Source organism: Martes martes, assembly GCF_963455335.1.
Source record: "Martes martes genome assembly, chromosome: 7".
NCBI classification, from domain to species: Eukaryota; Metazoa; Chordata; class Mammalia; order Carnivora; family Mustelidae; genus Martes; species Martes martes.
Window position 1 is genome coordinate 17,180,510 of NC_137894.1, and position 17,629 is coordinate 17,198,138.

The 17,629-nt window shown below is 35.6% G+C and overlaps 1 protein-coding gene and 1 pseudogene across 11 annotated transcripts in view; both read left to right on the forward strand.

Annotated features, from left to right (window-relative positions):
• Positions 1-17,629, forward strand: part of MEF2A (myocyte enhancer factor 2A) — a 155,294-nt gene that overhangs the window by 91,159 nt on the left and 46,506 nt on the right. For 9 of the 10 annotated variants that reach the window (XM_080809524.1, XM_080809528.1, XM_080809530.1 and 6 more), the window contains exon 4: positions 650-853. In XM_080809524.1, coding sequence (XP_080665650.1) covers positions 650-853 — 204 coding nt within the window. Of the gene's footprint in view, positions 1-649; positions 854-14,026; positions 14,146-17,629 lie in introns of all 10 variants that reach the window. The other variant, XM_080809533.1, reaches the window with a different exon arrangement.
• LOC308346027 (small ribosomal subunit protein eS19-like) lies at positions 15,405-16,112 on the forward strand (annotated as a pseudogene). Its single transcript has 2 exons — positions 15,405-15,597; positions 15,789-16,112. The product of its transcript is annotated as a small ribosomal subunit protein eS19-like (transcript).

The window sequence follows — 17,629 nt, forward strand, 5'->3', positions numbered from 1 at the left end:
ACCAGGTGAAAGATATCAGTACATGAGGGGGTCACATGGTGCCCTTTACGAGGTCAGTTATTGAGTGATATAAATTTCATGGTGTGAGCTTCAAAATACCTGGGGCTTTTGAAGGGGAAGGAAGGAAAAATGACTTGTAAGATAGAATATGGAGCAAAAAGGACTTACTTGTCTTTCCCACTCTTGAGCATAGTGGATGTGATATTTAAAACAGACCAACAAATATTGGTCTCTGTTTGAGAGGACTTTAGGTGACAGGTTTCAGTTGGAAACTGGAAGAATATTCAAAGAAAAATTTAAGAATATTGGGAATTTGTTGACCATAGACTGTGAATTTTAAACTGGATGATAAGGGCCCAGTGGTCAACTGTGTCCTCTTGTTTTTTGCCTTCTGCAGCAGACTGACAGCCAGGGGTAAAGGAAAACTTCCTCAGGAGAATGCTTTATGAGGAATTAGAAGTTAAATGTGGAACTATAGTCTCGTGGCAGATGGGGGAGTAAGAGGTTCTTGTGGAATGTGAGGCTACGAACCTTTTTCAGCTGTGGAATCAGACTCAGGATTAAAAGAGGACTCATCTTTAGGTAGCCTGTATTCAAGTACTGCTAATGCTTTTACTAAAAATATACCTTTTTTTCTTTGATCGTCTAGGTTACTTTTACAAAGAGAAAGTTTGGATTAATGAAGAAAGCCTATGAACTTAGTGTGCTCTGTGACTGTGAAATAGCACTCATCATTTTCAACAGCTCTAACAAACTGTTTCAGTATGCCAGCACTGACATGGACAAAGTTCTTCTCAAGTATACAGAGTATAATGAACCTCATGAAAGCAGAACCAACTCGGATATTGTTGAGGTAACACATATATCTAGTAATGCCTGAATTGCAGACATAATTAAATCTTCCCTTTAGTAACTTTTAACTGTCAGATTGCTTCACATCCACATTTCAAATCCATTTTATATATATATAAAATATATAAAAATATTTTAAAACATATATTTTATATTATGTATATATATATAATTTATTTTTTTCTCCAAATCATTTCTTGGGATGATCTAATTATTGCTATAATAATGTATATATATTTTTTATCCAAATCATTTGTTATAAAAATCTGATTATTGCTATGTCATGACCCACTTAGGCTATAAACATATCCTGTTTGTTGAGACAAAATTAGGCTGTTGTACTGTGTACAGCAGTATAATACAGCATTTTATCTATGATTATTTTGTATGCATTTTAAAGTTAATATTATAAGAAACTATATCACGTGGGATAGTATGAAGTTACAGTTTTAATATGCTTTAATCATTTCGTTACATCAGTGACTACCAACAATTTTAAACACTAATGAAATGGAAGAAAATGACATAAATAATACTTCTATTTTGTGAATATTATTTTAGTTGTGGGGTGGGGAGAGATTTTTCACCTTTTTTTTTTTCTCCTTATCTGTTGTCCTTCAGTATTTCTAATAATTCTGCCAACCTAATTAAAGTGAAAATAAAAGGAATTTTTTGGAATTATTTCCATCTTACTCAGAAATAGTGTTTTAAAGCAAAACCTTCAAAAAGGAGAATCTGTGTGCCTTCCCCTATAGTTCTCTTCTGCTGTAAAATATTTTTATAAAAGATAATTTTCCATTTATATTTCTAATGACATTTTAAATTAGCTTAATACTTTTGTCTTTTTTGTTTACATTTAGAGATTCTGTTTCATTTTTATTCAAAAAAGGAAATTTTTTCCCCTACTACTTCAAAAGTTACATACTTTGGCTTAGTTTTTATATTAGAAAACTATTTCAGTAAATTAGGGATTTCCTTGGTGAAAATACTAAAACCATGTGAAACAATGCAGAATTAACCACAAAGGAAGAAGTGAAGTCCTAATGTAGATTTTATTTGAGTAATTAAAATTAAGATAAAGATTCTTTAACTATTTTAGTGTATAGGAAGCTAATTTACCTGCCTCCACTGATGAAATGCATTTTAAATTTTCTCTATACCATATTACTCTACTGCAACCATTTCTTTTTGGACAGTAATTGATTTAGTTTGTTACTGCAAAAAAAAAAATCTACTTATAGTTAAAAAAATACCTCTGTTACTTTTTAGCAGTGTTTAGCAGTTAATCAGTTGTTTGCAGTGAGAAGTAAAAGCATCTTATATTACAGCTACAACTCATCTCTGTTGCTTGTTCCCCACAGTTTTATTTAAATGGCTCTTTGCTATGAACATCCCCTGAAAAGTGTATGAAGTGTTCGATTTTGCTTTTGTTGTTCACTTCAGTTAAACAACATGGTTACGTCGTAGCCAAACCCCTTAATGCAGTTGTGATTGTATCAATTTTAAGTTACTTTATATTAGCATTTGTGGTATATCTTAATCACTTACGTGCAGTATAAATTAGACCCTTTCCCTATTAAACCATAATTCATTTTGAATTGTGATTTTGTAAATTATGGGATCATTATTCAGGTAATCTTTTATCAGAGACTTCATAACTCGATTCCCTTGAAATGGAGAGTATCCCTGGTGTGTTTAATTTAAAATGACATCTTATTTTAAAAATCTTTGTATATTACCAAACGCTCCAATGCCTAAGTCAAAGAATAGAGTTGACTTTAATAATAGTTGACTTTAATAATGCCAACAAATAGATAATTCAAGCTAGTTTCATTGTAGAAGGCAACCACCTCCTTAACCCTAACTACTCTGCTCTTTCATTGCAGCAGTTGTTGTTCTTGGCCCCTGGAAGTTGAGGGTGCTTCGCACAGCCTAAAGTTTACTTCCTTAGAGAATATGAAGAATATAGTCTGATTTAATCCTCACAGAATTTTCAGACTACCTCAGTCTTCATCTCTGTTGTGGTCAGCAATCAAAGTGTAAGAGAGTAAATCCCAAACATGTTTTAGCAGTCTCCTATATTACAGTTTACTTTAGTGTGAAGGGAAACTTTGCAGGTCAGTTATCAATTGGGAGTTCAATGTTTTCTTTTTAATTGAATTTCTTAGATACAAGTGAACATGAATATTATGTGGAGTTCTGAATTATATAAATACAATGGATAGAAGACATATTGGCTTATAAGGGATAAATTTGTTGGTAGGATAAATTATAAGGCTGAATTTACTTTGTATGTTAAGCTTACTGAATTAACCTTCATTATAAAACAATGGTGGTTATCCTAGATACTCTTTCTTCCACATATAAAAGTAACGGAACTGCAGCCTCACTAGTGGTGTGCATGTGTCTGAGTTCCTTTTATCAGTGGTGGTGATGGCTTATACTAATGGAGCTATGAAGATTGTTGTGAACCAAACCAAGATTATAGGACAAGAGTAATGACAGATACATATAGAACTTCCCGTGGGCCAGGCATTTCCAAGTGCTTTACTAATATCTCGTTTAAAGATATTTTTAGAATACCATTATAACTATTTTTTCATATAGTTTTTCATATAGTTTTCTTTCAAACAGTTGTGGTCATTGGAATCATACTTTTGTCCATTTAACAGAAATATTCGAGGGGTTCCTGTGTACCATGGAGTCTGCAGAGTAATGTTATTTAGTGATTTCTGACTCAGGCCCCAAGACTATTCTTTCTACGCATAGTTTTGTAAACCAGTGAGATACACTTGTACCAACTGAAGATTTTATATCTGTAAACTTCTAACAAATTGGTGTAATGTTCTGGATGGCTGAAAAAGCCATTTCCTGTGACTGAGTTCATCAGCAGTAAATGGAAGCATAAGTGACCCACTTTAGAGTGTTTCCTAATGCAATATGGTTGTCACTGAGACTAACTGAAAACTTTGAGAACAACCTTCATAAGGCCTCTAACATGAATTCATTTATTTCCTATTGCATGTAAGTTACTCTTTAAGATCAGTAGGATTTTACTGTCCCCCATATTACTAAAAAGGTATACCTGCAAGGATGTACGTGTATTAGGCCTATGGAACTAGATCTAGTATGTTTTCTGGGAACACAGCGAAAAAAATATATTAAAAGTAGTTGGTATTTAAATATTATGATGATAAACAGATATAAAGAAAGATACTGTTCTCACATTTTATCTATCTTTTGATTTTAACCTCAAATATTAGAAACCCATATACAGAATGGTGTTCTATCTTTGCTGTCCCTTGTTTCACATTACTTATATTTTGAAACTAGATTCTTAAAATTTTAATCAATTTTAACAATTATAATTGATAAAAAATAATTTCTCTATGGCTTTTAAAAAAATCAACAGCATTTATGTATTTTAAATTGTATTTAGGTATTTTAAAGTCTGTAGTGTCTTGTAGGATGTAATTATCCCCTATATTCAGAAAACTTAAATAAATGAAAATGGAAACTTACACATTAGTAAATTAGAGAGTGTCATTAAGATAAACTTCATAAGAGACTTCATAACTGGATTTCTTTATAATGGAGAGTATTGCTGCTGTGTTAGTAGCATCTTATTTGAAAATGTTTATACACTGCTTTTTAGGAGTTTATTCCTTTAAAAAATGAGATCTACTACTCATTTTTTACCATATTTCCTATATTAGGAGACATTCTATAAAGAATGTCATCAGAAATATACATTGTATCTCTCCATATTATTAAGCATTGATAACAAAAATATATGGCTTTTTGTTTTGTAATTTAGTTGAAATGTACAAAGGCAATGTTATAATCCCCCATCTTTTTCTTTTCAATAAATTAAGATTTAAAATCTTGTGAACTGTAGTATGCAATTTGATAAAACATTGGGTTTATCTTAGAGTATTAGAAACTAGCAATGAAAATCAGTTGGTTACCATTATTCATACATGTGTGTGTATATATACATTGTGTTTACACTAAACAAAAGCCTAGGACCAATAAAATCGTTCTGCATCAAAATAAAAATTATGCTAAAGCCACGAAGTGAGGATTTTAGCAGCTGATGATAAATGCCTGAGAATACTTTTGTATCCACTTTTCTCTTTCTTTCGCTTTGCAGGAATATTTGAAATATTATATATTCCAGTGTATAATATTTTAAAAATAGTTATGACTTGGTGATATTGGAGAATATTCAGCAAATAGCTTATGTGGTGATTCTTGTCACTGTGCTGTTATTTAAGAATGTAAGAGACCATGGCCATTTATCTCTTTAGTTAGTATCTTGTAAACTGTTCCCAGATAGAGGTATCTTCCTCATGACAGGAATACTGTAGTACTTAAAAAAAAATTCCTCTTGTACTATCTTATTTGATCTTCATATCCAAGTTATGCTTTTTCAGAAGTGGGGATTGAGACTCCATTTGCCCAGAGTCATATAGCAATTTAATGGCAGAAATAGGAGTAGAATCTGGCCCTTTGACATTATAGTCTCCCTTTGCTCCCCAGTTTATTGAATCCATTGGAACTTTGGAACATTTCACCATAAATGGATGAGGGTTTTTATATATAAGTCAGTGATGTATATATAACATGTAGCAAACATGAATGAGTTTTCCTCAATAATAACAGAAAATGAGCGGGGATAATTGTAGTAAGAATAGTAGATAACTTTCATCTAGTTGCTAATTTAGCCTGGTACCTTCCGGGGCTTTTACTTATTTCATCTGATTGAACCCTCTTATTGTCCTCATTTCATGGATGAGGAATTTGAGACACAGTGATAAAATAGGATGACAATAATTTGGATTCTAAAGAAAGAGAAAATCTGCTTTTTCAGAGTCTTACTCATTCCTCTGACTTTCAGATTACAAAGGAATTTAGAAATTACCAATGTCTTAAAAGAGAGGAAGATAGGGAATCAATATAAGATGCATGTACCAATTATTAAATAAAAACAGCTGGTAGTGAAAGTTGACCATGGCAGGGATACATTATTTTAAAATCCGTGGCTCTCAGAGTATAGTACCTTGACCACCAGCAGCAGCGTCACCAGAGAACTGTTAGAGATCTAAGGCTACCGAAGCAGAAACTCCTGAGGGGAGGTCTGAGCAATATTGTATGAACTCGAAATAACTTGTCCTAAGTGGTGTGAGCCCAAAAGCTTCAAGGTGACATGTAGTCCCTGGACAGTGGTTATCCAGCTTCTTAAATATTTTTATTCCCAAGAATATCCTCTGAAATAATTTTAAGCAGTGAGCAAGAACAAAGTGGAACTTGCAAGACCTTCCAAGGAAGCAATCCCAAATAGCATGCCAATGTCGGTGTGAATTACAAACTAGGGGACGTGTTTCCAGTGGGTTACCTTCTAACGGGTTACCTTTAATTCACTTCTGCATGGTTATAAGTACTTCTTTGAATGTATTTAGGGGGTCTGTTGCGGATGTGTGGGCCATGGATTACAGTTCCTCAGTTGAGCAACACAGAAAGATAAAAATGACTTTTGTCTCCTGAGATCATCTAGTACTGACCTTATAGAATCAGAAGCATGATTATGCTTCAGTTTTCTGACAGTATTACAATGTTCTCAGAGAGTCTTTCTGAGCCAATCGGTTTTTTGTTTTGTTTTTTTTTTCTCCCCATGTTACAGATGAGGAATGGAACAGACAGGGAGTGTTTAAGAGGCTTGCCTAATGTTTTACAGGGCTGCAGTGGAGCGGCAGGGAAAGGGGAAAAATAATGAGACAACTGAAGACAAGACAAAGCTTCCCTCCACCTCCAGCCCCCTGCCCTGCTCTTTTATTCCTAACAGAGCCTGACGCAGCAGGATGGTGATTCACAGGGTGAGGCACGCAATCCTCATGGCCCTCCCCCTCTTCTCACTTGTCCTGCACCATCACCTCACACAGCAGTCACCGTAGCTCTTGCAATTTCAGTTTGACTCTTTTTATTTTTACTATGTATTTGAATATTATTATTTATCATACAATTATTGGTTCTCACTTATGTGCTTTTTAAGGAACTGTGCATCTCTGCTTGTGATTTTTATTTTTTTGAGGTCAGATTTTTCTCCCATCAAAGATTGATGTTGCTGATATATGAACATGAGTTCATGTGGAAAAGAGATGAGGTCTATCACTTTATAATACAGCTTACATTTCTCTAATGCATTTCTTGTGTTCATCGGTGAATACCTATGTATCCTTTTCATGTCCCTTTGTGTCAGGGATTGAGTGTTTTCGTAGTTACCATCAGATAAGTTGTTCTTTTTCTTCTGAGGTTCTTTGCTACATTAGCCACATTTTTGGCCAGTGAGAAAAAGGGTACAGAGGATTGGAGGAGTGGTCAGAGCAAACTTCCTCTAGAAGTAACACCATCATCTTAGTCCTTTAAAGGACAGGGTTGGAGAGCGAAAAGGGTAGAAGAATGGTGTTCTAGCTCAAAGGGGCAACTTATGTGGAAATTAGGAAATGAAACCTAGCACAGTTATTTTATGGAGTTAAAGTCAGCCAAGCATAGCTATAGTAGTATAGTGTGAAGAGTGGAAATAGCCAAGACCTGGAAAGTAAACCAGATCCCAAGGAGGTGTATAAGGCCTTTGACTTTGTCTGGAAGCCTTGGGTAGCTATTGAAAGAGCTGTGTCTAGGTTTTATGGACTCTCTTCACTTCCCAAGCAATATCTTGTGTTCAAATCACACTGTAATGTTTTTTGTTTTTGAAAGGGGTTGAAAAGGGAGGAGGAAAAGGGTAAAAATGTTGAATATAATGCATTATTTTTACATTGTTAATTTATTGTACTGATACTTACCATACCATGTGCAAGGCATTATGCCAGACACTGGGAATAAGTGGCCATATTTCTGCCGTTTTCCTACAAGCTATTTTATTATCTTTCTACAGAAGTTCCTTTGTTAGATACATTTCAGTATAGATTCAAGACACTTAGAATCTCAAGATTTTGATGTTTCCCATCAAAGAGTAATCATTTAGCATATAAATACTATCTTACTATTAGAGTTATAAGCTTATTTAGTGTAAAAGATGCAGGGAACTTACCATGTTTAAGGATGTTCTGTGTATGCCTAAAGAGTGTAAGTGATATTTCTCTTATAAAGTTGTAGCAAGTGCAGACATGCAGTTTTTTCAAAAAATGGCCATTGAAACACATAGCTCCTTCTTAAAATTAAGGAGACAACTTGTATAGTTTTTATATTTATTTTGATGTTATTTTTGTAGCTCAGCTTTGAGAGAAGCTCTAGAGATCTAGAGTCTAAAGAAAGGTACCTGTTTTTCCTTTTTTTAAAAGATTTTATTTGTTTATTTGAGAGAGAGAGAGAATGTGTGCATAAGCAGGGGGAGCAGCAGAGGGAGAGGGAGAAGCAGGCTTCCCGCTGAGTCGGGAGCCTGATGGGGGGCTCAATCCCAGGACCCCAGGATCATGACCTGCGCCAAAAGCAGACACAACCAACTGAGCTGCCCAGGCACCCCGAGAGGTACCTTCTTATCATAGATTAGTCATAATCCTACTTTTTAAATTTACAATTACACAATCAGTGCTTGACCTATAAATCCTTCCAAATGGTAGTATGAACTTTTTATATTTTGAAAAAGTAAGCATACCTTATAATATTGTAGGTTTTGTTTGGTGCGTTGATTTGTGAATCAAATCAGTTTTGGATATGTGCTTTGATACTTGTGTATCCTAAGGATATTCCGTGAAGAATCTTTTCATATGTGTAGGCACACCGATATGTGATTTTATTTCTTACTCAAAGAATAGTTCCTAAAGTTTTGATTTTAATTGATGGGCAGTATAAGATCAGAAGTACGCTTTTAAGATTGTTTTTTAAATGTTAGTGATCCTTGCAACTTATTATATAAACTACAAGTCTGAGTCTTAGAGAATAAACCAAAGCTTGAATTCATATTGGAATTTATCTCTTGTAATTCAACAGGAAATATTGTTCTGTGGTGCTTTGTTTTTATAGAAATTTTCTTTCCATATAACTGCTTTGTTATTTTGTGGTAATTTCTGGGCTTGAGTTGTTATTTCCAAAGTCTCTTGAAAATCTCAAAAAGTTTATGTTCTGCAAAGAAACCTTAGAAATAGTAACTAGTATTTGTAAAGGAATTTAAAAAATCAGTTTGCTTTTTCATGCTACCAGTGGTCTTATAGGATTGTTCCATTGTATGATATAATTAAAATATTTTTAGTGCTATTTTCCATATTTGTTATAGTTGGATTAAGTTTTTAAAAATTGTTCTGTTACTTTGGGGTATAAAAAAATCTATCAGTTATGTTCTGTACGACAGCAGAAAGTAAGGGTTTTAGATGAAAATTTAGGCATTCTGTGAAAGGTGATAATAATTCTCAAATTCTATTATTTGGTACTTAACTGATTATGATCCAAAGTAAATTTCTATATTTAGTATTTATAATTAGCATTTCTTTGCTATACTGATCTGTTATTTATTGAATATTTATGGTACCTGTTTAATAGGAACAGAGAATAGTATTAAAGTTTTAAATCCTGGGACGCCTGGGTGGCTCAGTGGGTTAAAGCCTCTGCCTTTAGCTCCGGTCATGATCCCAGAGTCCTGGGATTGAGCCCCGCATCGGGCTCTCTGCTCAGTGGGGAGCCTGCTTCCTCCTCTCTCTCTGCCTGCCTCTCTGCCTACTTGTGATCTCTATCTGTCAAATAAATAAATAAATAAATCTTTAAAAAAAAAAGGTTCTAAATCTTGTGGGTTTTAAGTAGCAATTAAAATAATATATGCATAAGCATTTTTTTAAAAGATTTTTTATTTTTAAGTAATCTCTACATGCAGCATGGGCTCAAACTCACAAGCCCGAGATCGAGAGTTGTATGCTCTACCAACTAACTCAGCCAGATACTCCGTGAAAGCATTTTGAAAACTATTTTTTATTAGGTTGTTTCTGATTCCAAGCAACAAAGACCTGACTGAAACTCACCTTTAAAATAGGGGTACTTGTTGGGGCACCTGGATGGCTCAGTGGGTTAAAGCCTCTGCCTTTGGCTCAGGTCATGATTCCAGGGTCCTAGGATTGAGCCCCACATCAGACTCTGCTCAGCAGGGAGCCTGCTTCCTCCTCTCTCTCTGCCTGCCTCTCTGCCTGCTTGTGATCTCTGTCTGTCAAATAAATTTATTAGCAAAGTCTTTGCTAAAGAACATCAGTATTCTTCCCACTGGATTCCCAAAATCTTTTAAAATCTTTTAAAAATATTAAAAAATAAATTAAATAGGGGTACTTGTTACATCACATAACGAAAAATGCAGCAGTGTGGTAGAGATTAGGCTCTGCTCTGTTGAAGTAGGCTCCAAGTTTCTGCCTTCTCTCAGGCATCAGCTTTGTCCTTATGCTGGCTGGTGCATGGTGACAATGGCAGCTCCCGACCTTACCTCTGCACATGGCGTCGTCTATAGCAGCATTACCCAATAGAACTTTTTGTGGTGATGGAAATGTTCTCTATTTGTGCTGTCCGGTAATGGTAACGATTAGTCATATGTAGCTGTTGAGCACTTGAAATAGAAATAGTGCAATTGAGAAACTGTATTTTTAACTTTAATTGAGTAACCACATGTGGCTAGTGGCTGCCATATTGTTAAGCACCAATATAAAGCATCAGAGATTAGTTGTGTCCTAGAGTTTTTACCAAATGTTCTGAAATTAACTCTATTATGCTGGCTTGGATAACATGCTTCCATATTCCTCCCTGCAGTACACTAATCATGGTAGCGAGGAGAAAATGGAAAGTGCTGATTGGCTTATTCTTGCTAGATACTCCACCTCTGAGATATACTATAAAGCTACATTGATCGAGAAAGTTTGTATTTGCATAGGTGGGGATAGACCTGTAGCTCAGTGGAACAGGACACACAGCTCAGAAACAGACCAATACATTCATGGTCAGTGATGTTTGACAAAAGTGCTAAGATTAATCAATGAGAAAAGGAAAGTCTTTTCAATAAATGGTGCTGGAAAAACTGGATATACATAAAGAAAAAATAAACCTTAATGTTACTACACATACACATGTCTGTGGAGTAAAGAGTTTTTATGGGTGAATAATAAAGGTGAGGAACAGACAGATTGGGTGTAGTTGATACAGTGCCTTGAATATCAGTCTGTGGTGGTTGACATTTGTCTTACAGGCATTGGGCAGCCTTTAGAGGTGTTTAAAAGTTTAGGTAGTCAAATAATTGTTACAAGAAAACTAATCTGGCAGCAGATTACCAGCGTTTTAAAGGAAGTTTATAGCTTTTAAAAATAGACTAAAGATCTCATCTTTTAATTATGATAGGTCTTTAGTAATGTTCAGATTTTATGAAGAAGAATGCTGTTCCACTTAGTTTGAATGAGGAATGGTGATTAAAGTGGTGGTTTAGACTGTGTCCTAAAGATTATGGAATATTGACATGTCATGCTTTTTCTTAATTGATCTATAAAAAATTTAAGAGAGCATCATTTGTAGAAAAGGAAATGTTTAGAATTTAACCATAATATGAATGTGACCAAATATAAGTATAAATAAGCTTTGTAATGTGATCTCCCTTAATGTAACGATTTAAAGTATTTTTACTTAGTCATTATTTATTATGAAAAAGTGACTGACCAAAATTACTGTAAAAAGGAGTTTATTATGAGAAGGTTTGGAAAATCCTGATCTAGTTCTGTACTTCATTTAAATGATAAGAAAGCAGGAGTCCAAACAAAGGACTGGTCCAAGATCTTACGAGTTTGCAGTGACAAAACCAAGACTTAAATAATGTTTTCTTGAAGACCCTGGTCTATCTCAGAAAGACTAGAACTTTTGAGGCAAAATCTTTGCTAAAGAACGTCAATATTCTTCCCACTGGATTCCCAAAAATCAGCACACAGCTTAATAATGACCTGTAAGATTTAACTAAAAGCAGTGTTGCTTCCTTCAGTTAATTTATACTCTTAAAACTTTATCAGGAATGCCTGGGTGGCTCAGTTGGTTGGGTGTCCAACTTGATTTTAAATCAGGTCATGGTCTCAGGGTGAAAGGATCAAGCCCCATGTTAGGCCCTGCTCAGTGTGGAATCTTGCTTGAGATTCTCTGCTCCCCTGCCCCATACACACATACACTCTCTGTCTCAAATAAATCTTTAAATTAAAAAACAAAAAACAAACATCAGACATTATCCAAAAGTGTTAAGGACAAAAAACATGAAGTATGTTTAAATGCAAATAAAGTTCAAGAATAAAAGGACGTGATTCTCTTCACACTGTAATACTGGAAATACTGCCTTTATTGCTCTATTGCCCCCATCTTCCACATTGACTCCCACGATATATTATTTCCAACCTTTAGAAAAGTAAACAGACTTAAAAAGAAAAACATACAAGTGCTTCTGCTATAATGCAATTTATGCATTCCTGAAAAATCTCATAAACTCCAAAACCTGTGCAACGTTGTGTTCTGATCAACACAAACTAAAAAATAATTAGTAATTGAAAAGAGAATTTGAACTGCTCAGTGAGACAGCTTAGTATGTAGTTAGTGGCTACCACAGTAGGTGTTATAAATGCACAGAATTAATTACTTGAGTAGAAGTGTTGGCAACATTTAATTAGAATGGAGATAGTGGGTCTTAGGACAGTGCAGATGGCTGTGTAGCAATGAGCAATGGAAGATGGGGGGGGTTGCCATTAAAGTGAGCATGGGAAATATTACAGCCCTCAACAAGGCTGGGAATACTCCTCTGAAGCCCTCGTTTTCAATTTTTTTTTTCTTTCTTTTTTAAAAATGCTTCTGCTCTCAGGAGGCCTTTCTCCTTTCCTGCTAAAGGTTGCCACTTTCCTGGCTCCCCTTTCCTAGGAAAAATCCCCAGTGAACCAGAGTGACTTCTTTATTATACTGACACCATTCCCTATTTATCAGTTTCATGGCACCTAATTTACATTCCAAAACACATTATAGTAGAGCAGACTGTATTGTTTAATCATAGAAAGAGTTTTGCTTTTTTTTAAAAGCACATTTATCAGCTAATATTCATCTGAATCAGCGGCTGCTATATAAAAGAAGATTATTCCGGGTGGGGGGAAGTTGTATTATTATGCTGGTTTCTTTTAAGGTACAAAAGAAAGCTGTTTTCATAGATTCTATTGACTTTTGTTTCATATAGTTCTGTTCAGTGCTAATCTTAATATACCTGGATATAAGACTCAATAGGTGTGAATTCTAGTGTGATTATTCGTAATAATGGTAAAGATTTCTAGTGTTTTCTGCAACCTGCATAAAGTGCTTTCACACTACCTGGTATCTTTATAAATCATTGCCCCCAAAATCCTTCACTGTCATGTGAAATTGAATGATTGAATGTTCAGCAAGGCAACATAGTGTAGCTAGTGGCTACCACAATGGGTACTGTAGACATATTTGAGATTAACTTTTTTCTCTTCTTTTTATTGAGATATAACTTACAGATCATAAAATTTACCATTTAAAATGATAGTTTTTAATGTATTCAAAAGTTTGTGCAACTGTGCACACTGTCTAATTCCAGAACATTTTCATCAACTGTTCACAGTCATTTCCCAGCTCCCCTTACCTCCTCATCCTGGCAAACACTAACCTTTTTTGTGTCTATGAATTTGCCTATTCTGGTTATTTCATATAAATGTTCTGTCTTATGTCTAGCTTCTTCCATTTAGCATAATACTTCCAAGGTTCATTCATATTTTAGCATGTATCAATATATCATTCCATGGTTAAATGATATTCCATTGTATGGATAAACCATATTTTGTTTATCCAGTCATTCATTGATGGACATTGGGTTATTTCTACTTTTTGATTGCTACAAAAATGTGGCTCTGAATTTGTGTACAAGTTTTTGTATGGACATGTTTTCATTTTGCTTAGGTATCTACCTAAGAGTGGAATTTGCCAGTTTGTATGATAGCTCTGTGTTGAACTTTTTGAGGAACTTGACAGTGGAATTCTGTGGAAAATGTGGGACTCCTTTCCACATTTCAAGGAAAAGCAGAAACATCGTCAAAAAACTTTGTGGATGTCATTAGAAAATATTTGGTTAATTTTTTTTCTAAAACATTGATTTTTTTTTTTTATTTCTGTAATGTTGGATCAGGTTATCTGGACCAACCCTTCAGCTGAAGACAACTAAAAATACTAGATAAATTGTACAAAAACTTCTTTATAGCATCAAAGAGCTGTTAAGGAACATGCCAGACCAAAATCTAAGAAAAGGTAAGATCCTAAGAGGTAAAGAAGTATTTAAAATTCTGGCTACCCTGAGTCATTTGCCCACCAGGATAAAACAGTTGAAAACTGAGCTTCAGGTTTTGGTGGATCCAGAAGCAAAGAACAACTCATTACATCTAGGTTTCCAAGTCTAATAGATCGCCTCCCATATCAAACTGGGACCTCAGGAAGAGGAAAAAGTCCACAGTCTTTTCTCTACTTGAAAAGATTGCAAGGAGAGATCTGTTGTCCTGAACAGATGGGGAAAAGAGGAGAATAAGAAAAGTAAGAAAGAGAACCGTCTCTGAGGGTTGTAAAACAAGTACCAGCATTGTGTGGAACCACTCATTGTCCAAAATCATTTAACACAGGAAGCCCGGGAAAACTTTTGCCTCAGGTATCTGGAAGAAGCAAATTTTTGAAGAAAGGCACTTTATTCAAAGCATCAAAAATCTCTTCCAAATAACCTTTCAAAACCATAGAGCGTACCTCATACAAAGATGACTGACCGTAAAAGAAAACAAGACACCATAAGCAAAATGCAGAAGAAATAGCAGAAACTGACATCTAAATACTTCAGATACTCATTATTATACATAGATTATAAACAATTTCACTCTGTTTTAATAAACAAGCTTGAAAATACCTGCAAGAAACAGGAAAATAGAAAAGAAGTAATATAGCAGAATTGAATGAAATACTTAGAGCAATGAAAAAGCACAGTAACCAAAATAAAGAACTTAGTAGATAGGTTGGAAGTGTATTTGACATAGCTGAAGAATTTGTGAACTGAAAGAAGTTATCTGGAGGCTTACCACAAAGAGATGAAAAGGTAGAAAATAAAAGATGTTGAGGAAAAGGAAAATTGGTTGGAAATTCTAGCCTGAAGTTTTGTTGGCATTCTAGAAGGAGGGGAAGAGAGGATGAATATGAATGGGGGCAGATGCGATATTTGAAGAGATAATGACAATTTTCCAGGATTGATTTAAGGAACTCAACACATCCCTTGCAGAATAAAAGAAAAAAGAATCTATATCTTTATCTATCTATCTATCTATCTATATATATATATATATGGAGTGAAACTACAGAAAACAAAAGACAAAGAGAAAAACATACAGAGCAGATTATCTTCAAAGGAGTAGTGACTCTAAATAGCAGCAAATGAAAATCTCTAGTCAATGAAATGATATCCTGAATGTGTTGAGAAGATGGAACTTGTAATCCAACTTAGAATTCTATACTCAGAGAAAATATCTTAAAGAATGAAGGCAGGAAGCCTGACTTACACGGCCAGGAAACCCCATTGCTTCCTTTCTTCTGGCTGGCAGCAGGGAGGCCACACTATAGCTGGAGGTACTGTAAAAGACGTGAACTAGCAGGAATTCATCAGCACTCTGGCAGTCTTCCCTGAAAAAGTCTGGGGAGCTGAAAGTCCCTGCATGGGTAGACACTATAGCATAAAGAGCTTGCTTGCTCCCTGTGATGAGAACTGGTTTTTTTTTTTTTGGTTTTTTTTTTTTAAGATTTTATTTATTTGTCAGAGAGAGCATAAGCAGGGGAAACAGCAGGCAGAGGGAAAAGCAGACTCCCCGCTGAGCAAGGACTCCATCCCAGGACCCTGGGATCATGACCCAGGCCGAAGGCAGAAACTTAACCGACCGAACCACCCAGAAGTCCCTGATGAGAACTGGTTCTACACATGGGCTGTTTCCACAGCACGGCACCTGTTTCTCCAGGGTGGTGCTGGGGTCAGCTCCATAACCAAGATCTACGGGGGACATCAGAGAAATGGGGTCATGCCCAGCCACTTCAGCAGAGGTTCCAGGAGCATGGCCCACAAATCCTCCAAAGCTTAGGGGCTGAAGACTATGAAAAAGGACCAAGATGGAGCCTGCACACTGACACCTCAGGGACAGAGAAATCTGGAAAGAATCACCAGACAGGTATCAGCTGCGACCTGGAAGTATTAGAACAAATGCTGGGTTAATAAATTGGCTCATTCATTTAAAAAAAGGGGGGGGGGCAAAAAACTGTGTATCAGTTTTGCAACTAAACCACCTCAGGCTTTTGAAGAAGGGGTCCAAAACCCAAGTCAGACTGTCTTGGTAAGAAAGCAGTCTTCATGGGAAGATCAAATGATCTTAATAAGCTTCAAGTAGACAGTGACCAGTGTCTCTGTTTCATCAGTGAACATTAGAACCTAGTAGGTGCTCTCAGTAAGTTTTGTTGGAAAAAAAGAAGGCAAATTAAGTCATTTGTACAATTAAAAAACACACACACACTAAGAAGGGATGGTGAAAACCAATAGCCAAGACTTTTGAAGATACACTTTCCTGACTTCACAGTGCACTGAGAACCAAGTTTATCAAAATATTTATGTGTGAAGATTTGCAACAGAATTACATTATCCCCTGTTGATAGGCTGAGCTACTGGGTTGCCCAGTATCTGGTTTCTGTGAGTTAAGGGCCCCCTCAAACTGTTGGTTTTGCTCAGGGTTGGGGGAAGAAGTATCATTGCCATTTATTGTGATCTTTGCAATCAAACCTAGGAGTACTATAGAACTGGATAACACTTTAAAATTCAAAGAAGCCGTATTTTGAACACCACACACTTCTTACTGAGGAAGATAGGAATAGGATTATGGAGGAACTGGAGAAGGAGCCAGAAGGCATTGCCTACAGCTACATGCAAAAGGAATATGCTGTCTTCCCAAGGTTGAAGTGTTTCCTGATCCCAAGCCTCTCTGTGTTCTCCCTTTCATTTATTGGCTGATTAATGCAGTCTGTTGAACCAGCTGAACTAGTACAGTGTAGTGGAAAGAGCACTGAACTGGACATCCAAAGATTTAGATTCTAGTCCTAGTTCTGCTACTTAAGAGCTGTGTGATGTGGTAGGGTCAAAGGCGGAGTACTTGGGTCTCTCCTAAGCTTCATATTCTCCTCTGTAAAGATAGGAGGTGAACCTAGGTTGCAAAGGTACCATTTAATTTTTTTTTCATCAGCTATCTTAATATACTTTTTTGTGTATGTAAAATCTCAGGATCCTGTTGTGCCTCAAATATTTTGACTCAGTGGACAAATTTTCAGAAAAATACAACTTAACAAAATGGAATCATGAAACTATAGACAACCCGAGTGGTCTTAATTGTCAAGTTTACCACAGAAGAACTCCAAATCCAGATGGCTTCATAAGCCAGGACTAACAGATTTTTTAAGGAAGAAATAATGCCAGTATTTCTAAACTCTTTCAGAGAACAGAAAAAGAAGAAACACTCCTTTCTCCATTATATGCGCTAGCCCAACCTTGATAGCAAAACCAGCAAGGAGAGTTCGAAGAAGAAAAATCAGAAGTCAGCCCCACTGAACATAAATGCAGAACTCCTAAACAAAATATTAGTCCACTCCTTTGAGTTCACATCTTTTTTGTGGAGACACTTACTTGTTTTCACTTTGATCCGTTTTCTGTACTGCTTGGGCATGCGTATAG